General features: G+C 39.4%; 1 protein-coding gene across 2 annotated transcripts in view; it reads left to right on the top strand.

The window, feature by feature from the left end:
- STARD13 (StAR related lipid transfer domain containing 13) overlaps window positions 1–23,763 on the top strand; it is a 300,610-nt gene that overhangs the window by 108,804 nt on the left and 168,043 nt on the right. For both annotated transcript variants that reach the window (XM_062615055.1, XM_062615056.1), the window contains exon 6: window positions 19,476–19,509. In XM_062615055.1, coding sequence (XP_062471039.1) covers window positions 19,476–19,509 — 34 coding nt within the window. The remainder of the gene's footprint in view (window positions 1–19,475; window positions 19,510–23,763) is intronic.

The raw sequence follows: 23,763 nt of genomic DNA on the forward strand, positions 1-23,763 counted from the left end.
GAACAGAGTACTTTCTGTAGGACTTTTATTTATTTCTGTACTTAAGGTTGTTTTCTTTCCTCTCAAATGATTGCACTCAACTACTGATAAAATTCCTTTACCAAAACCTTTGATGAATAACTAACGTGTGTTGTGCTGGCCTGGGAGGATGTGATTCAGAGCAAAGTACTGCATTTTAATATGAAGTGAATCTATTTGCACAAAATTATATGGAAAGAATATGCTTCCAAGTAACTGTTCTTGAAATATGCTCTTCTGCTTCTATTAGTTTGATCAGCAGCTTTGCTAATTCTAATTCCGTGTAGGTGTTAGGTGACCTGTTCCTCAGTGTACAGACACCTGTCCTGAATACAACACTGCCTGAATGCAAAGATCCATCCCTGTGATGATGATTCAGTAGTGTAGGTTTTCTCATCAGTTATTTAGTTTGCTTTAAGAGAAACTGTTTGGCCTAACTACATTCAAATTGTTCCCTTTAAATGCAAAAAGCAGGAAAAATAGGCGGGACTGCAGAAAAAGGAAATAAGCCAAAGTGATTAGCCCAGTGACCTTCCCTTATTTCTGGTGGATTTCGTATGTATGTGCACTGTGCCATTGTTTTGATGAATAAAATTTACATATTCAATCTGTATCCTAAAAGGAGCTACATTCCGTAATTTCCTCAGTACTACGAGTCCAATTTAAGGTGCAAGGTTTAACTCTGAAACTTGCTTGTGGTACTTATTTTCTATATTTTGCATATTTATGTGTGCAGATCAAAGATACACAAGAAAGAGAATGAAAGTTTTAAACAGCATTAGGACTAATTAAGAAAAGAACATAGCTCAGAATAATGACATTCTCCTGCGGTTTTGTTCCTATGACATTTTTAAACAATTGAACATTGAGCCACTCAGTAACAGATTAGCTTATTCATCAGCTTTCTAAGAGCTAAATTTCAATGGATTTCTTCCCTTTCTTATATTCTTTCAAATGATTTATATAAAGGAAGGTTTTCACTCTGATGGTGATGGTTTCCCAAGAAGTTTCCAACTAATGCTTAGTTAAACAAGTTGAGTAGAAACTTATACTGTAATTAATTTGATGAGTGGATTGTGTTGCACAGCCCAGATTATCTAGTTTTTTACTAAGGAAAGTAAAGAAATGAAAAATGAAAGCAAAGAAAATGAAAGTGCTTCACTCATGGCTGTTATTTATTACTTTAAAACCTACTTATAATTAATGATAACTTTAAAGTATCTTCTAGTGTTACATTTAACTCTTCTTTGAATGTTTGCTGGACATTTTGGGAAGCATAGGACTTGTCATTTGGATGACATCCACGGTGTCTTTTTTTCAGACTAGCCAGAAACAGAAATTTCAAAGAAGGGCATCAATACTGAGATAGATAGCCTGGTGAGTAGGCTTACATGGAGTATGCTGCTAACAGTATGGTTCTCATCCCCAACCCTAAGAACTTGGCTCCTGTGTGAAAATAGGTTTATTCAAGTCATATTTCCAAAATGCAGTGGATTGAAAAACAGTAGATCTGGATATTTCTGATACCCAAAATATGTCTGAGTTCTTTTGCCTGTTGCCAAGCTCTTGCTCTCAAAACCTCCTGTAGAAATTTATGCTTTCATATAATCTCCTGTTTTGTGAAAAATCTGTTTCCTGTTCCCATTTAAAAAAATCATAGTTTTAGATGTTCTGGAGTTACAAATGAAGGCAGAGTCCTTTTATTGTTTATTCACTTTTGAACATCTCCCATGCTGTTAACTTCCATCCCAGGAACAACCATCCCTTTCTTTTCATGCTTCCTCCATAGTTTTTGACAATTCTGAGTGGTCCTTCTGTGAATCCTTTTCAAGTTTGTGATTGTGCATGGGCCGATGCTTCCATGATGTCCTATGTGACACTGCATACTAATTCACAGAAAGACATCACACGGTTATCAGTGTCATTCTCCTTCCCACTGTGTGTGTATCCTAACATCAGCTGCTTTTGGCTAGAGCAAGCCAGAAAGCAGAGTATCAGTGAGCTGTCAAAGTGGCACACTGCCCCATTTCTTTAGGAAATAAACACCCTCTCTTCTTGCTATAGCTATCTCAGCTGCAAATGTTTCCATATCCTCCTGCACCTCACCACCTGGCCAGTTACTACTCCCCCAGGTCTCACTTTCAAGCTGCTCATTTAAGATGCTTTGACTTGTTTCAGCCACATTAGCTGAAATGGTTTTAATGGTAGTTCTTGGGTAACTCACCACCTTTTCAGAAGCAGCAGCAATGGAGGTGTTCATGCGAACCCTTCCAATAGCAAATCTTGGGGGGACAGAGAGGATGAGTACGAGTATCTGTGAGGAGGGCAGGGTCTCAGGGGGATCATATCTGAGTAGTAGGGGCCAGTGACCTGTAGGTGGTACACCACAGCCAACTGAGAATGAGTGTCAGTATGTATAGTTCACTAGCCAGCCTGTACCGCATTATTTTGCATTGCAGGGCATCATCTCTTATTTTCTCAACATGCCATCACTTCCTCTGTAATTCACCTGTGGAGCATTCAGTAAACAGGTTTATAAGGGCTAGCAAGCTCTGCTATATAAATCAAATCCTAAGTTTCAGCCTGTTGGAAATAGAAGTGTTTTTAAAAAACTACTGTCTCCTTGGAGGTAGCTTTGATACCAAACATAGGTTTTTCACTGAGATGTATTTGCACTGAAGAAAGCAACTTGGCATCAGCAGCTTTGGCTGTTAGCATCTACTTTCAAATACTCTTCTATAGTGTTCACACATCATATGAGGCTGTTACATTTTTTGTTTAAGTCGTATTTTTCATACTTATTAGGTAACTTCCCTAAACCTTGGTACTGCAGAGAGGTCAGGTAGTACCACTGCAGACATTCACGGGACTATTCATCTAGACAAGGCAAATGCTACACAACTACAGTTCTGTGGGAAATGCTGTTTCTGCAGTATAAGGGGAGATGGTCATCCCTGTCAAAGGCCGAAACAGGCATGTTTAGAGAGCACTTTATTCAGAAGTTTATTTTGTGGGATGATTGATACCCCATCCAGAATTACTGGCTCAGCTGTAAATGTTTGCATTGTAGACACCTACAAATAGACAAAATTAATCCCACCCATGCAATGTACTGTTGCACTAACTCAAAGTTTGTTTTGTTCCACATGCCAAAATCTAGCATCTTGATGATTGGGAATATCAAAGCGTTTTTTTACAGTTAAGTATAAAAATTAATCACACATTTCCAGCATTGGTTTGTTCTTTTCCATTCCCCCCCCCCCCATTAAATTATTCGAATTTTCATCATTTCTGACAAAAATGTTGCAATGGAAATTCTGATTTTGTCTTGACTCCTGATTATCATTTATCCTGTTCTGTTCTTGAACTGAGTCTCTTCTTTGGAACTGCCTTAGCCACTGCTGAGGAAGCTCACGTTCTGTAACATGCATGTCCCTGTGGATAAGAGTTCAGGATACCTGGAGATGCAATACAGATTTTCAGGTGACCTGCACTTTATGTTCCTAGCCCCCTTTAAAATTATAACTGTTTAGTTAACCGCTCACAGTGTTACTTGTTACACCTAATATATTCTCTCAAAAATAAAATAGGCAAAATCTCATCTGCAATTATAAGGTTTACTTTTTTCCCCCCAGAATGAAGCATAGTGAATAAATTAAATCAGTAAATAGCCCTAACAATTTAACCTGTTAATTCCAATTATATTTATTTCTTTTCTGGCATTAATAATGTCTTCCCAAGTGTTACTTCATCAGTGTTGGGTTTGTAGAACTTCTCCAGCAGAGCTAATTGATTCTGAAATGCCAGACCAGTAAGGTTTACTAATTGTTTCCACTGCAAAACCGTTAAGGTAGCTGTGCTTTTTATTGCAACCATGTCAGCATCTCAAAACAAATTGAGGAGACTCTCAGGGGTAAGATGTTTAGCTGCATAATGCAGGCTGTTAGACAAAGGCAGTGATGAAGATAGTGCAGTTAAATACCTCGTCTCTAATTAGGTTCTCCCTGAAAATGAGAAGTATGTAAAAATACAAAAGTTGTTACAGTTATTACAGTAAGATACAAGTTAAATGCTTGTGGTTGCTGATACTAAATAAGCTTTCGACAATGCAAGATCCATAGACTCGACCTTACTCTTTGGACCCTAGAAACAAATTTACAGCTTAAAGGCAAACAACAGGTATGTTTTCTCAGGAAAAGAGTTTCACCCTTTCTCAGTATAATTTTACCTTCAAAGTGTAGAAATTAGAGTGATAAACTATATCCATTGCTTAGATGCTACAAAGTATGTTCAGTATGCTTGCTTTTTAAGTAATCAGTATACTTACATTATAATATCTTCAGAATAATATTAAAAATGTGAAGTTGCAAACATCTTTTGAAAAAACATTCCTACTTTGTTAATGCCTTAGAGGACAGTCAATGTTAAATTATCCCTATTACCAAATATATAAATCTTTCAAAGTAACACGTGTGTGTTACATGGGTACCTGATATGTATTATTCTACTAACAGTAACTAAGCAATGTCCCTTTTATTAAACTACTATATTTTTGTTTCACTCTTATGCCCAAGAACTAAAAACTGTAATGCATGGTACAGAAACAAAACCAACCTTTCAGGCAGGTATTTGAGAATTGTAACTGATATTGTTGCATTATTGTAAAAAGATCTTATATTAGGCAACAACCACTCAGTTGAAATCAACAGTAATCACTAGTGGCACTATTTAACATCTCCTGGCTTGTAGAGTCTTTCCGTATTGACCTTTTCCTTTATGTTTCCTAGCTTTTACTTGTAACACCAGAAGAACAAGGTCTGTAATTGTAATTAAATCAATCTGACAGTGAGTCACACGCTGGCAGCTAAAGAGGAATCAAGAGAAGAATAATCTAATCTTAAACATGAATGGTATTTGCTGGAGGGAAGGGAGGAAGGGAGGGTCTGTGATTGTTTTAAAGGGGAATGTAAAACTTGCCAGGAATTCATTACAGTTTTTTGTTTTGGGTTGGGGTTGGGTTTTTTTTCATAGTCTTGTGCAATATGATCTAGAGTGATGCTGAAACAGAGTATCTTGGAAAATCAGTGCCATGTTGGAATCACCTGTAAATACATATTTCCTTGTATATGCAAAATGGCAGGCTTCTATTCTTAATTACAGACATTTTTAGAGGCAGAAATAGTGGAAGGTAGAAGACCACATCTTGTTTTGCATTCATTATCCACTGTCACTGGTTCAGAAATTGTCAACATCAGTGGGCACCTGAGCATCCTATATGGTGAAAGCTACAGTTCTTCAGAGCCTTCCGTACATGCTCTATCTTGGCATAGAAAGCTGGTATGAAGTGCTGAGCTCTGGGGTTTCTGAGCTTCTCATCCACTCTGGAAATCATATGCCTGTCTACACATTTTATCCTCCATCCACTTGAGATCCAAGCATCCAAGCCTGGATTACACTTCTGAGAACAGGCACCCAACTAACTAATGGCTGTTCTCTTCGCAGCTGCTTGGTCAGATGTCTTCTTACCTGTAGCATCTAGAATGAAAGTCTCAACTGGGCTGTAAGGTCTATGGTGCAAGGGTCATGTTTTCATCCTATACTTATGCATGGTTTTTCACGTAATTTTTCAGATCTTGTAAGTTCCTATAAAAAAGGGGATTTTATTTCTGGTTGCATACTGAATGTGGGGTGTTTTGTAATGTAAATAATAAAGTATTACAACACAACATGAATGGTAAGTTGCTCCATTCTTATGTTGCTGTCTTGAATTGGTGTTATAACTCATATGAAAAGACCTCTCAGTAGGTACTTAAAACCACTATCAAAGGTTGGCAGGTATGGTACTGCAAAATCAGAACACAGGATCAAAACCTCTAATACTTTTGGAGATAAGAGAGGTGGGTACATTCTGGTACCAAATATGGAGCAGTGCTTGTGTAGAAAGTAATTTGAGACTCTTTCTCTTCTCCAGAACTGTTTAAGATAAAAGTAGTCCTTGAATTGCCATATGTCTGACTGATTATTTACTAAAATGAAAGTGTTCTTGCTAGAATATATTTTAGTTAAGAATGAATTTAGGCTTGCCTAAGATTAGATTTGAATTATATTAGATTTAATGTAGAGTGAAAGTGCATATTTGCAATACATAGTAGAGAAAATGCAGCAAGAAATGAGGCTGTTTTCTATAAAGAACCGTAAGAATGTTTAGCATGATGACCAGAGGAATTCCAGGTAGTATATCATGATAATGCATACACCCAGTGTTTGCTGCCTGGTTGGGCTTGCATATCTATACATTCAGACTAAAGGGATACTAAAATTCTGAAATATAAAAAAGTCAGTGAACTAATGATAATTCTTTAAACTTACAGTCAGATTAATTTGTAGGTAAGACCTGCCCTCCCATCTTAAATCATCTGCCCAGAATTACATATTCTCATTCTTTAATTACATACACGGTAAGGAGGCTTGGCACAGTGCATGGCTGTTACACTTGATGAGCTAAAATATGCTGTCACGAAGTCCATCCTCGATTCTGATTTTATGCTGTTGTATTTGGTTTAGTGTAAACACTTAGCTGTATAAATTATTGTTATAATTGAATGTTTCTTCATCAGCAATAAGACATTAATAGGTATTTCTAGTGACAGTCATTTTTAAGACAGCCTGAAAATACTGGAGGGCCCTGAATGTGAAAACACACTCGGCCATTAAGCCACAGCTATTGCTGTAAGGGGAGAAACATCTAAGCTTACATAATAAGCAGATCAAAATTGTGGACATTCTATTATTAATTCACAGTGTACATCTAGCAGCTCATAAGGTCCTGCATATCTCGTGGTCTCCTTCAAGCTCTTATGAGTGTGGTAGGTCCTAGATGAAGTCAACACCTAGCCACCAGTCCTGAGGTACAGCTAATCCTGGGAGAAGGACCCCAAGACTTTTTCTGTCAGCTGTGAAATGGCCAGTGGCCTTTGAAAAAATTGCATGAAGCTACATGTTTCTGTGGCTAAACAGCTACTGATCATGCACTGCTAATGCTTCTGCTGTTTGCCACTCATGCTGGCAGAGCTGTCCTCCAGGCCTTTTCCTGGAAGGACATTGTCCTGTAACAAATAAAATTGGGTGTGTTACATTTTTATTCTTTATTTAATTTGCACTTTTTTTTTTTTTTTGTGGTTTTATACTGTTTCTTATTTATTCTTTTGAGAGCTACCTACATCTTCTTCCACTTGGTTTAAGTGGTAAAGGAAAGCATGATTTGATGCCAGCTGTTTTCCACCATGTACCATAAAAGCATACTAATGCTCGGGCAGTTTAAGCACTTGCACTCATGGTTGTTTCACATGCTTGTCTCCAGAACTGTGGCTATCTTGGTTGCACCCAGACTGTTCTCCATACAGATGGAGTTTCTGGTGGAAAGTCCTGCAGCTGTTGCCCCATCCATCTGTCCAGGTGCCACTGACAGCTATTGTTCTCTGTACAGCATGGAGGTCCCCAAGGAGTGGAGAGCTGGTGATCTTACAACCATGATGCTTTGTGCGACCCACAAACACACCCCCAGTAATAATACAAAACCATTGCTAATCAAATGTATGTCTCCATGCTGAAACAGAATTCAAGCTGTAACAGTAGAGAGGCATCTAAGTATCCAGTTTGCCAGCAGCTGGTATCACCAGAGTTGTTGACAGATAGGCATTTTGACAATAATCCAGAAGCCCCGCCAAAGAACATAGGACAGTGAGATTCCTTTCTTGCATTTATTAGTAGGTTTTGACCACTGAGAGGCCCTTCTTGAATGTTTCACATTCTAATTTGTCCTGGAACATTAGAATATGCCAATTAAGAAATATTTTTGAAAACAGAATAGCAATAGCTGCTTCCTGAGTGGAGATGTTTTGTTGTGAGTTAGCATTATTTTTAGTCCTTATGGTGAATTAGTAAAACTATATAAGGGACTGATGTGATCAGAAGGTGCATCCTTTACACTGTTTATTTTCTTTCCATTTTCAGAGTTGACAGCAATAATTTTAACTTTAAAAGTTTATTCTTGTTGGACCTGACTTTCAGTTCATATAAATCCGACCTACCTTGATTTAAGACCAGCTGAAGCAATGATGCTTTTTGTCAAATCATTGCTTTTCAAAAGATGAATAGTGCCTTAAATCTATCTGTAAAAACAAATTTCAAGCAGTGGCCATTAACTTGAATTATGAAACAGAAAACAAAGAAGGATGATATTTGTCTCACAGTGATTAAGGACAACAAGATATGCAAGGTGACAGAAAAATCTTCATTAATTCTGTCAGCATTTACTTGTACTCCATGATAAACATGTGGTATATCATGGTGGTATACAAACTATGCAACAAATATTGTCATAAATGTTAGACAATTTTATTAAATATTTCTTCTTATTGTCTGAAACTTGCCTAGCACCACTTTTTATTTAAATTAGATAATCTTAAATTCAATTCAGAGGTTGTACTGAGCTATTGAGAGCAGTGACACTGAGAGAAGATTGTGGACCTTTCCACTGAAGGATCCTTGGATATTTTTAGGAAGGTCATACTGCTTAGCTACCAAAAAAAAAAAAGGGAAATGAAATGTTTGTCTGCATTGCAGAGAAACATAAAATCAGTTCATCATATGGGAGTATAGAGATAGCTCTGTGAGTATCTTTGGTTTGGTTGTCCATGACAGCTGAGAAATAATACATGCCAGTTTTAAAACCCCTCTGTGGGAATATAGTTATTTTATTCTATGTCAAGAAGTAAACTATGTAGGTTTTTTGCTTTAAAATAGCTTGAGTCAGTAGTACATGTATTTAAATGAGTGTGAAGCTGCTTTAGGCTATGCAGGAGTGTGCAAGGGGGTGGCGAAGAGAACTGAAGGCAGTCCCTAACAAATCACAAATCTCTGCATTCTGCCGATGCAAGTGAAGGATGCATGCAGACAACTAAGTATCATGTTATGATTTTTAGCCATAATTTTAAACATAGTATGATGCAGAAAAGTCAAGATGTTAATGCTTCTGTACTGACATTTTATGATATCTGTATGCAATAAATTAGAAATGATAAAATACGGTTATGGTTGTGGATACCCTAACATCACTTACTTCTGGCTTTCTGTTAGGCTTTGGACATGTGTGTTAGTACTGATACAGATGCAGAAGTTAGAGATGAAACTGTTTAAGGGTTTGGTCTTGGCAGCAGTAATCCTAATCACTGTGGGAGTGGAGATGCCTATGCCTAACTGAAGAACATCCATTCCTCTTTTCAGTCGGTGCTGCACTGACTTGCTGGACATCACAGATTAAGCCAACAGCACTTTCAGTGTATAGGTATACAGATACCTGCTGTCTCAGAACCTCAGCCATTTTTGAAGGGAAAAAAACAGAAAAGTGGGTTAATCAGAGGCAAATACACAAATATATGTATATGTGTGTGTGTATACTTACCTGTGGAGGTGAAGAGGGGGTGATTCTGATTCATGCATTATGTTTGTGTGGTAGTGGAGGCTTCCAGCTCCAGTCACTGCAGACTGAGATGCAGCCCAATAGCAGTTAGTGTATAAAAATAATTGTGTTTAAGCATATGCTTAACATCAGGGATGCCTAGTATAAATCATTTCAAACCATACATGTGTGTTGGTCCTTTGCTTAATTACAGTTCTCATGTTCTTAGCTCACATGTATAAGGGATTCTCAACTCTAATACAGCATAAATTCACACAACTTTTCTCACTATGGACATACTGTTTTGCATAGTCTTGGCAGGTGAGGCAAAAAATAAGACAGATTACTGGGCACAGAACTTCAAAGTTGTTTAGGTGCTTATGTTGTAGTTATCTGAATTGCACCTGGGCATTTGCTGACAGCAGAAGAGACTGAACCCTACTGCAATAGGAAATGTATACGTTTCTATGAAAATATTAACTTTGCACCATCACACTGTCCTGTGTTTATACAGGTTGTAGAGTTCACTTTAAAAATAAACAGCATACGCTGATATACGTCACAGCTGAGTTAAGTGTTCATTTTCTTACAGGCTGCACCAGAATTTGCAGTCAAGTGGTCATTTCTGAAATGAAATTTTGAATAAAATACTTTATTCTTCACTTATCCCTTATCTTTTACTGAAAACTGACCACTAAACAAACCTCAGTTGTTTTGGTGCTCCTCAGAAAGCATAAAATAGAGACCAAGATTTTAACTGATTGCTAATCCATCGGCTTACTGGGAAAAGAGCATTTTTGGTTGACTTTGTATTACAATAATTAGTTTTATTGACCGTGAAGGAGAATACCTGATATCCACTTAGAGCCTGGCTGTCATGAAACACTGTGGACACTCAGTACTGAAAACAAACAAACTGCTGCTAATGGCAGTCTGAAGTTCATTCTCAGCTAAGTACTACTCTGGGCCAAGCTAAAATAACATCACAGCTCTAGAGCTCATAAGGCTTGGTTCTCATGTTCTGCCATGGATTATTGCTAACCATTGTTTGCTTTAGAAGTCACTAATTTCCTGTAGCAGGATAGCAGAGTTCCCAGCTTTCATGCCCCTCTTTGTTGTTGCATGGCCTCTTGTACCTTTTCCCACTTCATTTTATCTTTAAAATAGATATAGCACTTCTTCCTACTCAAGAGGGAGAAATGATAGCAATGTGTGACTCACTGTATTGTTCTAGGATTGTAAAAAACGGGGATTGCTATTGCTTCTCACTTTTGTCCATCACCATTTGGCAGACACTGCTCTTCTTTTTGTCTTTCTTCCTCCCACCTCCACCCCATCACAGTTCCACCTGACCCCCACACGTGTGTTATCTCCAGGTTTTAGTCATGTCTTTGTTTGTACAGCAGCATAAGTCGTTATCTTAACGGACAACTGTTAATTGATATTTACACAGTTTTGAGCATGTTGATGTTAGTCCTGCTGCAGAGTCCAGAGTTCGAAAGGACTAAGAGCTCCTGGGACTTGCCAAAAGTAAAAGCATCACAAAGAAGACAGGGTTCTTTTTAACAGAATCAGATTTGCTGAGACATGACAAAACTATGTCCCGTAAGGAAGCAATTGTAGAGGGTGGGTACTGGGAGTTGGGCCGGATGAACTGAACATTCAGGGCACCATGTAGACCAAACTTGGATATGTGTTCTTTAACTTGTTTCCTTGACTGCACCTGCTTTGCTCTTGCCTGTTCAAGAGCACAGTACCAAACTGTCAGGTTAGATTTTAATTAGATTTAAAAATACTGACTGCTATAAAAGCCTATTTTAAAAGCACAAAAGTGGAAAGTGTTACAGAGAATTTGTGTAAGTGATAGGGGTGGGAATATATCACCACTCTTTACTGAATGGGACCAGACCAGTTTGTCTGCTCTGGTCACCTTGAAGAAACAAGGAGCATCTGTTTCTGCAGCTGGATGTTTGTATTCTGTCTCTCAGGTATATCCAGCTGACCACAAAGGGCAAGACAGTGAAAGCAGGAAAGCCCTTGTCACAGCTTGTTTTGGTTAGAACATGGGCATAATTTAGAATCCCTGAAAATTTAAGAAAATTATAATGGAATTTAGAAGACCTGAGAGTTAGCTCTTTAGGGATGCTGCTTCAAACAGCCTGTAACATTTACATGGCAGTCATCTGTCCTACGGGGGCAGAGCCAGAGCTATGATGGATGGAAGTTAAAATCCACCTGCAAGGATCCCCTGCAGAATAGCAAACAGTGTCATGTTCCCATAGAGGAATTCACAAGAGAAGCAAAGGTAATGCAGAACGGTGACAGGAAAAGAACATGATATTAGAGAATATTAAACAGAGCTCTTGCATCAGGGCAACGTTAGACAAAGGAAATGATGGCTGTAAAGGAGGTCTTGTGATGAAAGCAACAAATTACACAGCAAACACTTTTGGGGGATAAAATTAATGTTCTGCTGCTTTCCTTTTCCATTTGTCAAGATGAGTGCCAGTGCTGGTGCAGGATGAATAGTCCTGGCCAGCTGAGCACAGGGATGAATGGCATCTTCCAGTCTGATGGCAAAATGAGCAACTGGACTGATTTAATATCATAACAAATACTGCAGAGGCACAGCTTGATACTCACTGCAGGTGGCTGCTCCTCAGGTGTTAGAACCAAATCCTCCTCAATAAAAATTTGGGTTATAACCACAAGAGCCATAATTGCTTGACATTTTGAAATCATATTAGCAGCTGCTAGAAGTAAAAATCTCCCTGGTCTGTTAACATAATGTGAGGGTTTTTTTAGTTAAGTATGATAAATTACAGTTACCAAAATGCATGTTCATTTACCATTAGTCTTTCAGCTCATTTTCTTCTAGTTTCCCTTTGAACATTGTTGAAATGGTTTTCATTGTTACAGACTTTATTATTGCCTGCTCCACTTAGTGTAATGCTTTTGCTTTAACGGGTCATTCAGAATTTTTCACTGTGAGACAGACTGCAGCCCATTTTCTATTTGATCGAAGGTTTCAAAACTCCAGCCATGTGAAATGTCACATTACTTTCTGGACTTTTATCATTAGTATGTAGGCAAAATAGATTTATTCAGTTGTCTTCTGTGTACTACAAATCTATATCCTTCTTTTTATGTCAGTGCTTTTCAAACTGGCACTGATCTTGGTGTAAATTTTGAAAGAAATATTTACTGTAAAATGCGTTTTAAAAACAAGTCTTACTTTGCTAACTAAAACACTAAAATAGGGAAAATAATTTTCATATGTTCATTAAATGTTCTTTAAAGCTGTGCGCAACAATAAAATATGCGTTTATATCTTCAGGCAATATTTACAGTATTTCATCTTTTTAGAATATAACTTAGCATATTAAGTCTATGGTTTTCAAAAGACATTTCTTCATCCTCTGAATTCTTCTGAATGCTTGAATCCCTTCAGGTCATTTTAGAAGTATCATAATCAAATATTAGCATTCACTTTGCACAGGATTGAAAGGTTCTGTATGCCAGATCCTCGGAGAAACCAGGAAAAAAAAAAGAAAAAAGACAATTTGTATGATTTTGCTAGTTTAAAGTGAAGAAATAAATTAAAATGACAAAAGTAGACTATGTCAACTACAAAGAAACACAGTTTATTTTATTTACATTCCTTTCTTGACAACTCCTTGAAACTTTATATAGCTTTCAGGAAAACAAGATGAAGTGTCAGAGGTTAAAAATATCTGTGGAAACTCTGTGTTCAGTGCTTCTACAGAACTGGATTCATTTGTGACTGGTTTGGTTCAGTTTTGGTAGCACACTGTAGTGCAGGTTAGATACCAGCAAACGTCTCAATGAGCTATGCTAGGAACAGGATGAAGCCTTAAAAATCCTTTCAATTTGCATCAAGTAATATTATGATTTGCAAATTTAAACAATGTGTAAATGTTCATTTATAAATTTTATTTTATAAATGTTATTTTATAAATGTTCATTTATAAAAATGGCCACAAAGTACAACATGAGGTAGTGCTTAAGGATGCAGAGGTGGTGCTGGAGGACTCTGCAGGGTGGCAAGAAACAGATCTAGAGCAAAATCTACTTCTATTCTGCCATTTGAAAGTAGTCCCTGGTCTCTTGACCTATGCTAAGTTTTAAGTTGTAGATGGTTAATTGGAGCAGCTAAGGTGACGCAGCAGTTGCACAGTGTGGATGATTTAGGAAGGGCTCATAAATGTACCCTGGGCTTTGGGTCTAGGAAGCGTGCTCAGTCCAGTCCAGTAGCAGATACCCCCACTGAAGCTAACATTCATGTGAGGAACAAGATTGCTTTGATCAGTGCTGTGGGTATTCTTAATGTCTTACACTGTTTTAAAATACTATGATGAGAACAGCATAAGAACACTGAGTTTTTAATAATATTTTCTTATTCCAAATATTAAAGAGTCTAGGAAAGGGGATCTGGACCCAAGCTTCCCCACTTCATAGATCAGAATAGAATCATAGAATGGTTTGGGTTAGAAGGGACCTTAAAGACCACCTGTTTCCAACCCCCCACACTATGAGCAGGGACACCTTCCAGTAGACCAGGTTGCTTCAAGCCCTGTCGCAAACCTAGCTTTGAACACTGCCAGAGATGGGGCAGCCTCAACTTTTCCAGGCAACCTGTTCCAAGGTCTCACAGCTCTCATAATGAAGAATTTCATCCTAATATGTAATCTGAATCTACCTGCTTTCAGTTTAAAGCCATTCCCCTTGTCCTATCCCTACATGCCCTTGTAAAAAGTCCCTCTCCAGGTTTCTTGTAGGTCCCCTTTAGGCACTGGAAGCTGCTCAAAGGTCTCCCCAGAGCCTTCTCAGACTGAACAAGCCCAGCCCTTTCAACCAGTCTCCATAGGAAAGGTGCCTCAGCCCTCTGGTAATCTTCACAGCATCCTCCGGACTTGCTCCAACAGGCCCATGTCCTTCTCATCTTGGCGGTCCTGCTGGCCGAAGTACTCCAGGTGGAGTCTCTCACAAGAGCAGAATAGAAGGGGAGAATCACCTCCCTCAACCTGCTGGCCACACTTCTTGTGAATGAGCAAGAGGACTTGCTCAACTGCAGAGCAGGGAGCTATTTACTCTTCTTTCTTTCTTTGAACCCATCAGTCAGAAATAGTTTGCAGCATGATAGCTTAGCTTCAGTGGAAGAAATTGTGACTTTCCCTTTCCCACTACTGTCTAACCTGACAAAACATGTGTCTTCCATGCCCCAGGTGACTTCTCTAATAACACTGAGGCTGTATGTTAAGCATGGACTCTAAATACACCTCCACAGCAGTTGTTATTTTGAAGGACAATTATGAACCCTGTTGTCAGCCTTTGAAATGCAACAGAAGCACCTAAGTCCAGCAGAAGTTTCAAGCCTGTTCTGAATATTGGTGCCAAATCTCTGAGAGAACTCTGATTTCTGACACAATGGTCTTCACAGCATTTTCTATGGGATTACTTCAATATTGCCATTATTTTCAGCTGACTAACTAAGGAACTAAAGATGCCATGCTGGGGCCAGGCAACTTCAAGTTAAGGCTGATGTTGTTGAGTGTCATGATATTATTATTATTACTTCCTCTTTAAGGGTGTAGCATTTTATTTTGAAGTATTAACTAGGATTTTCTTTCCTTCTGTCAACATCTATCTGAAAGGATGTAATAAATCTGCTAATCAGATGACTGAGTTTTGCATGTGGATTGCTGGTTTCCTCCTTTAGAACTTGTCTATATGTCAGTTTAATTAAAGCCTAGCAGGTTATTAAATTTCTAGAATGATGAACCAGCAGGATTCTCAGTCTTCATACTTTGTGGGACCTTTTCCAGCTCAGAGGGCTTTCCTTCTATATCAGTTAACCAGTAAGAAGTTGTACAGGTTTATCCTTTTTTCCTCTGAAGGAAGTGTTGTGTTTCAGAGTGGTGCTGCTGGTTGCTCACTGCAGAGTCCAAAGCCTTTTATTAACAGCAGATGTCAAGTAGTCCTGTCAACATTCAATGGTTTATTTGATAGCAGTGATATTTTTGATACCGTATCTATGTTGAATAAATTCTCTGGCTTTTTATTAAACATCCAAAAGAGTTATTTGCCTGCTGGACAGATACGCTTTTTCTGGGGGGGAGGGAGAGTGTGATTTCCTGAGAATGAATGATTGTAGTTTGACAGATAGTCGAAAATATCAGTGGCAGATTTGGGCATATTTGAAATTAGAGCATGAAATAGCCAATAACTAATAGAAGTTGATGAGAAAAACAGCAGCAAAAGACTTGGATACAAAATGGTGGGTTTTTTTCTTTGAAATGGCGTATGATCTGATGGAATTGGCTGGCATTGTAGAATCCCTGTGCTGTTGCAAATTAAAATGGTTTTGAAGTTGTTCAAGTCAACCGTTTCACATTCATCTTCTGTGTCAGAAAAAAAAAGCTTTTATGTGACAGTAAGCTTACTGGGACACGATTAAATCATTTAATCCAGTTGTTTGATGAGTTCCATGCCCTGATCACTTATAACCGTGAAAGATTATGTACGCATGAGAGAAACAATTTTTTGATGAGGGTGTTTATTTTGCTTGTTGGGTTTATAATGCTGGTGTTTTGCTTCTACCTTCACTTCCACTTAATCCAAGGAGTATGAGTAATTTGTTTCCACAGAGAATGCCTTTCACAAATACCTTTCAGGTTCTTTATAAATGCACTATATTTCCATTTCTCCTGAGGAGGAACAGCCTTTCTTCCTTCCCTTCCCTCTGTGCCCCAAATACACTTTTTCAGATGTAAGTGAAAGGTGGCTTTAATGGGATCGCTCACATGCTTAAAGATGTCCCTGGTATCTGCTGAACAGAGACATTATTTTCATCTTACTCTGCAAGGTTCAGATTCAGGTAATGATTTCTAAGCTCTTCTCTGGGGATCTTGTTCATCTATACAGGACCCATAAATTTAATACTGTGTATTCAAAGGTGATGTTTATAGGACAACATAAATGTGGGCCAGGGACCAGTCCCTTGCCAAGGCCAGCTGGAACTGGGTGTTCCCTTGTTCCCACTGCTAAGGGAATGCTTCCCAATAGCTGGCTTGCTCAAGCAGAGCTCTTCAGTACAGTTCATAACAAAGCCAGAGCTGGTGAGTCAGGTGGATGAACCTGGGTATGGTGCTTCAGCCTCATCAGAGGCCATCTTCTCTTCAGAAGTGTAGGTGAGCCCTCTGAGCCTCACTTCACTGTGAGTCACACCACTGCTGAGGGTAGGCTTGCCTGATTCACCAGATTGTCTCCTCCTGTTCTGATCATAAAGCAAAGGGTGGTGCGGAACAGGCAGGCTTCTTGGGTGCCTTTGCTCATATAGATGAACATGGAATGGCTTCGCAGAGACGCAGGACTGATGAAGGGGGAGAAGTGGACACAGTGTCTTCATAAATTTCTGTTTTCTGAATGCTGGTTTACATGCTTCAGCAAATAACACATGGTTCTATCAGCAGAATGTGTTTGATTTTGGCTTCCACTTGCAAAATTGCTACAGCTGGAGTTGTGAGCAAATGATTTCTTTATTATTCGTAGCAGCAGGTGCTGCAACAGCCTTTTGGCTAGAGTTGTACTCTTTTGGTCCATGGTTTCTGTGTATTTGATTAGATTGTGCCATGCTGCTCAGATGGGATGCTAGTCCTCCAATAAATGTATTTTGTTATACAATCAGTTATATAGTGCATTATCATTATTATTTCCATAAATCACTTTTAGTTGGCAGCCTTCTGTTTCCATTTGGGATCATTCCAGCAACAATTTGCAGCCTTTTTGTGTAGCATCCTAAAAAGATTTTGGAGGTTAACATAGCCTGGGTTTGATTTTAATAGCTGGTGCCCTTCTGTCTGTACTAGAACACAGAAACTGGCTATCCATGCAGGATTGACGTGTCTATTTCAATTCACATACCATTAATGTATTCTTCAGGAAGTGCTTATCCCAAGATTCAGTATGGCAATTTAGGCACCCGCCTCCACTGCATTTATGCCAGAGTCATGATGCTAAAAATCTGGTGCCTGTCCCAAGCACGGTGATTGAGAACAGCATGGTTGGCTGCACACGGAGAGACAGAGTGATATTGTCTCACTCAGAAAGGCATCCCAAAAACCTAGCACACTGATGTGGGACCTGTGTATTCCTTTCCAACCCACACAGCCTGTGTTTGACTTTCACACCCCTCTGTGGAAGTGAAATGCTTCTGCTAAACCCACTCTTGAGGGCTCAGCACTGACTCGTAAGGGATGCTGCTAGAGAAATTTTGGTATGTAGTGCTGTAGTTCTGCTCCTTCATCTTTGCAGAATGGGCCCATGTAGAATGTCTTAGGAAATAAGATGAATTTCCTCTTCAGCCAGATAGGAATCAGGAGCACATTCTCCTTTTCTGGGCTGTAGAAGACCAAGGGGGAGACGAATTCCTCAGCTTCCGTAAGGGCACGAGCTGAAGAGTTCTGGCATGAGGGTCTGTGCAGGTAGCACAGAGCCTGGCACTGGTGGGCCCTCACTGGGGAAGGGGGCTCAGCTCCAGCCTCTGCAGGTATTTCACCATCACTGAGCTAAAAATCAAAAGGGAGCCTGGATGAAATCTGTACAAAACAGTTCAGTCCAGGCAAGCAGTGTGCAGGAGCCAGAGCTGGCCTCAACTTGGAACCAAAGCAAAGCTACAAATTACATTAATAAAACCTCTTCTGGACTCTGCCACTCATTATTTTCCCATCTAGAAGTGACCACCTCGCTTGGTCTTTGCTGGCTAAAGGCAGGCTAACTTCAGATGCTGCTCAGGCAGACTTTCAAATGGAGCCAGAGGCTTTTTTACTATGAGATTTCATTGCAGAACGAAAAGCATCTGAAATCAAGCTGTGTTTTTCCTGTTATGAAGAAGGATGCTTAACCAGTTCAGTTCTGTGCTTACAGGAGGAATTTTCCAGTATCTCAGTAAAATTCTTCATTAAGTAAAAGGTAAATAAAAACTGTGTTTCTATAGACAGGTTCTTATTAAGGCTGCAGAGGCAATATTGGCTGAAGAGAGAATGGAGTGCTTGGTGTGTCTAATGGAAAGGTGCAGATGGTTCTCCACATGGAGACAAGCAGATAAGGAGAACAGGGAGTGTGTCACTGCAAGGCACAGGAGTGTCTGCCTTTTCAGCTGGCTGCAGACTGGGCACTTCACACCTGTGAGTTCACTGGTATCTGGAAGAATCAGTTTAGCCTTCTGTTTAATTAAAAAAAAAATAATAATTAGGTGTAGTTTTACCCGTTATGCTTATTTCATTTACAGGCTTCATTGCTGGGAAAGTTGATAGATCCAGCATATGAAAGGAGAACAGCTGATATGCATTTAATCACTGGCAACAGCATCCTCATTTGGGTACTGAAACTTATTAAAGAGAATATGGATCAAGAGGAGTACCCAAATGGTACCAGTTTCAGATAGTGTGGCAAACTCAAAGGAAGGAGATGAAAAACATGGAGAAAACAACATGACAAGCCAGTTTGGCCATGTCCCTCAGGCAGAAGGACCCTCTCCAGGTCACAGATGGACAAGAACCATCACTCTGCCCCTCTTAAGTAGCTATAGCCACAGTGTCCTGTTTCCCACCTGTCAGTACAGCTGCCCACACATGTTGCTGGTGGGCTGTGTGCTCCCTGAGCTCCAACAGCACTGTGAGACACACTCAGGTATGTTCCAGGGTGCTGGACCTCAAATCTCTTCAGGACGTACCCTGCATGGGCCGGAGACCATTCCTCAGCTCACTCCATGCAAAACAGATGAACCTGGCTTGGAAGTGGGCACCAGGTTGTCCTTAGCAAAAAAATAATTATTTTTATTGATGAGCTTTGTATTTTTTGCCTTGAGTAAGGTTGTAATGATTAATAATGATATATATTGTAATTCTGAAATGTGGGACTTATTTAAAGGGAAAAAGAAAAGTATTAAAGAATTATCTATTTTTTTTTCTTACAGGTGCTGTTTCAGAAGCTGTGTAAGGAAAAAGCAGGTAGGACACTGTATTACTTCTTGAAATTTCTTGGTGGCTTGCGTAGACACTCATGCATTGACAGAGGACCCATAGGAATCTCTACTACTGGTCAGTGTAGTTGCTACAATCACTTGCACGCTGTTGTTTGTAATGTAGTGGTGTAGAACATACATGGTTCTTAGGAAAGCTGATAATCCAGCAACTTTTGACTAATACTTTACAAGGTGAGTTATGAAATATCAAGGATAAGACCAAATATTTGTTGTTGGTGTCAGAGTAGGACTAAAGTGCTTGCCATGACACAGGTGCATGTGAGGTGAGTCAATCAGCACAGTAAGAGGAGTTAAAGACATGGATTCCCTGAATCTCACATTATCATGCCAGGAGCTAAGGAAAGGTTTGGATAGACATATACACACATAGAGATCCTGATTCAGCAAGATACTTAACACGCAATTAAACCCGCATTTGACAAAACCAATTCGTTGCAACCAGGCATAAGCAACTGCTTGGATGATTTGCTTAATTGAGGGTAAATGTCCTTATTAAATTGTAATGAAGTACAATTAAGAAATACAGAGAAAAGAAACTGCTTCCCAGAATGTGGGTTACTGGAATTTAATAACAGCTCCACAGTTTTGCAATAAGAAATGTCCCCAAAGTCTAAGTGAATCCTCATTCCCACAAAAGCCTTTGCCAGCTAGAAATATTTCAGTCATAAACCAACCGACCTCCAGAGTCACTCATTTCCAACTGTTTTTTCTGTTTTGTTAGTCAATATCTATGCAGTGTGTGTCAATTAAAATGAAAGCAATTGGATGTGTTATTGTAATTATCACTCTGTCCCTAGATGACTTTACATCTCTTTTTTTTTTTTTTTGGCCTGAAGGACTAGTTTAAGCCACTTTGCTAAATCAGTGGTTTCATCTTGGTCAGAGTAGCATCTGTCTCTGCTCTAACTTGCATCCTCAGTTCTTTCCAAGGGCCACCTTAATTCAGTTAGAAACAGATGAACAAAGCTTTTTGCAGCCAGTGTCACTGATTCAATGGTTCTGCTGGCAAACGTGCTGACTTAGCAAAATGCCGGAAACCGTGGCCTAGAAAACGCCGGTCTCCATAGGCAATTTCACCCTCATATACTTGGGTCAATAAAACATGAAGCTGTTGAGCACAGTGGAAATACAAGTCTTTTCATTCAAGTTCTGTGCACATCAACTTTTTATGCTTTATGAATCGTATGTGGATTTAGTCCATGATGTTATTTGCCAATGAAACATATGCCTGTGGTTTTACAAAGCTAAACAAACTCCATCAATTATGACATTGATTTAGCAATTGTTTTTTATTGCTTTAATTGCTTGGATCAAAACCGCTCTGTGACACCAAAGGCTTGCTTTATAAAGAAACGGATTATTTTAACAGTGCTCCAATTTTTTACTATGATTAATTTTTTAATTGCTTTACTTTTATGATAACATTACCACTGTCACTAAAAGAGATGAAGTTTAGCACGCATCTTTACAGTAGAACATGGTGGTTGAAAATAAGACAACTACAGGCATTAAAGAAGAATGGCAGATCATTTTCTAACACAGTTTGGTCACTGAGGTGGAACTTTAATCATGGAAATCTAGCACATGATAGAGCTGGTAATAAATTTATCATTAAAATGCTTCTGTCAGAAAATGCTTATTTCTTCAAACCAAACCATTTTACCGGATAGATTAGCATCCTGTAGTTTCTATTTCAAATAATTTCTGTAAAATAGGTGTGCACGTCTTGATATGCTGTGATCTAAACAGTTTTCAAAGTGAGAAGTTTTGATTTTCCTTTGGCTTTGAAAATTTTGGCCTAGAAATTTGTTATGTTAAAGCATTAAAAAAAAAAAAAGAGAAAGAAAACGTGATTTAAGTTACAATAAAAGCCAAATCCGTGTCTTGGACTGCGGGACAGGGTTCTTTCCAGTTTTGTAGTTCTTAAACATTTATGATATTTTCTCTGTTTTCTGGATGACAATTTTTTTCTGTTTTGGAATTTCTTGAGTGAGAAGAAAAACCATCCTGCTCATACTGGCCACACACAGAGCACAGCACTCTTCTGCTCAAGTTCATCTTCTGCACCATTTTCCTCTTACATTATCACTTCTTACTGCTTTGCAATCTTCATTTCTTCCTCTGACCTCTTTCTTGGGACAAGTTCTCTCAAACTAGAGCTCTCAAAGCCTGGAGTAATCATTTTCCAGAGTACCAGTGGTTCGTAGCGGGGCAGCACCTTGCCCTCCCACCATACAGAATCAGCAGTTTTGGATGGAGATGGCCCCTCTGACCCCATCCCAGCACAGGGCAGCTATGAGCTGCTGCAGCCAGGGTGGGGGGATCCTGCAGCTCTTTCTCCAGGGCTGGGCTGTCCTTGGCTTCTAGTCATTCTCCACGGAAACCATATTTATGTGTGAAGGAGATAACCCTGCCCTCTGGACTGTTGTTCTGTCTCTTGCATCCATTTTATTTTACTTTTTTAAACCTTTTAAAACAAACAGATGCAATATTTTGGGGCTTCCATTCTCTGGATTTGCAGTGGGTATCTTACAGTATATTAAGCAGGATGGTGAAATGTGTCCTAAGAAAAGCTGTAGCTGCACAGACCACTCAGCCACCCAGGGAACCTCCTCTGAAGAATCACTGTAGCTGGCAGTTTTGCTGCCTGCTAGCCAGGCCTAGTACTGTTATTTCCAGAGGCAGTAACACTGGTCATTTTAACAGTGCATGCACTGGAAATAATGATGTTCTGACCATTTGAAAAATGAGGCATTGGGAACAATATTAAATAATGATAAGATGTGACTCTAGAGGTGTGAATTTATGCTGCTGTTTTCTTTAATAGTGTCAGGGTGCAGCATGAGCTGGTGGCTCCCTGAGGACCAGGAAGAGACACAAGAACAAGTCAGACACAGCTCTAGGACAGCCAGACAAGGCCCTGGGAACAGGGATGGGCAAAGGATGATGTTAGTCTGCAGGTTGGGTCCCATGGCCAGGCAGGGCTGTGGCAGAGCTGGAGAACAGCCCTGATGCAGCATCATGGGGCTGGGACAGACAGCCCTAGGTTGGGTTGAGGTGGGGTTCCATAAAATCTTGGAAATTTATATATTTGTATAATTGCACACCACTAAGTAAAAACAGTGTTATTAGGAGTTAGACCTAGGTTGCAAATGTGGTGTCACCCACAGTCTTTAAGATGTAGTTAGCAAAGTGCAAGAGACACTTGCAAGAGCCCATGTTTTCATGTAGGCAGACATGAGTCTGTCGGTTAGCAAGTCGTCGGCTTTCTGTAGAAGCAAGAGACAGGAAGACGATTCACACTTGCACTGCTTGTATGTGATGGCACGATTAAGCAAGTTTTATGAATATGTAAAAATAAAAATATCCTATTCTGCATCTTAACCAAGATGTGTGAAAACACCTGCTTCATCCACTGAATCGTTTGAGAATGACCATGGCTATCCCAGTGGTAACTGTGGTTCCAACCATTAAACCACGGTCCTGCTGTCATTAATAAATGATGTCATTAATAGGACTGCCCCAGTACTATTGCCATGCAGTGTACCACTCTGTTCAGGTCATCATCATTAATGCTTTTCGCATATTGCCAGGTACATAACACCAAACCCCATCTGCACCACCTATCTCTATTCTAGATTAATAACCCAGGTGGTCCTAATTGTTTGCTGTGGTACCTCAGAGAACACCTTGGTTAGCTGTTCCTCTGTCAGATTGCTGCTGGGTTTTATACAGCCTGCAGTAGTCACTATTAGTGCCTAGGTGACTGGCGTTATGCATCCTTACTATCTCCCAGTATATCTTTTAGTAAAAATCATCCTGTTCAGCTTGAGCGTTCTAGCTGCCTAATGTATTTTAAAGTTATTGCCACATAGCTCAAGATGACTAACACAGAGCACACTTCATCACTAGTAAGGAAAACGAGCTTTTACTTTGCTGACAAAATTCTGAAGTCAGATAAAAAGCTGACACATCCTGTATTTTAGTGGTATGTATGAAACACTAAATATAGCAGCGTGCTCGTGTATTTGCTGATGCATGGTAATGTAGTCGGGAGCAGACAGCAATGGGCTGGCAAGGAAGATGGTGCACTGCAGTAATACAATAAAATCCTCATGTGACCTTGGCCATTTCAGAAGTACTGCATGGATAATTGTGCATCCTTGGCTGCTACATTACAAAAGTCAGAGGTAGTTGTGGTCCCAGGGCTTTAATGAAT

Source organism: Pezoporus occidentalis, unplaced genomic scaffold (assembly GCF_034315485.1).
Source record: "Pezoporus occidentalis ecotype Australia unplaced genomic scaffold, CSIRO_AGI_Poc_V1 ctg18, whole genome shotgun sequence".
Classification (NCBI taxonomy): Eukaryota; Metazoa; Chordata; class Aves; order Psittaciformes; family Psittacidae; genus Pezoporus; species Pezoporus occidentalis.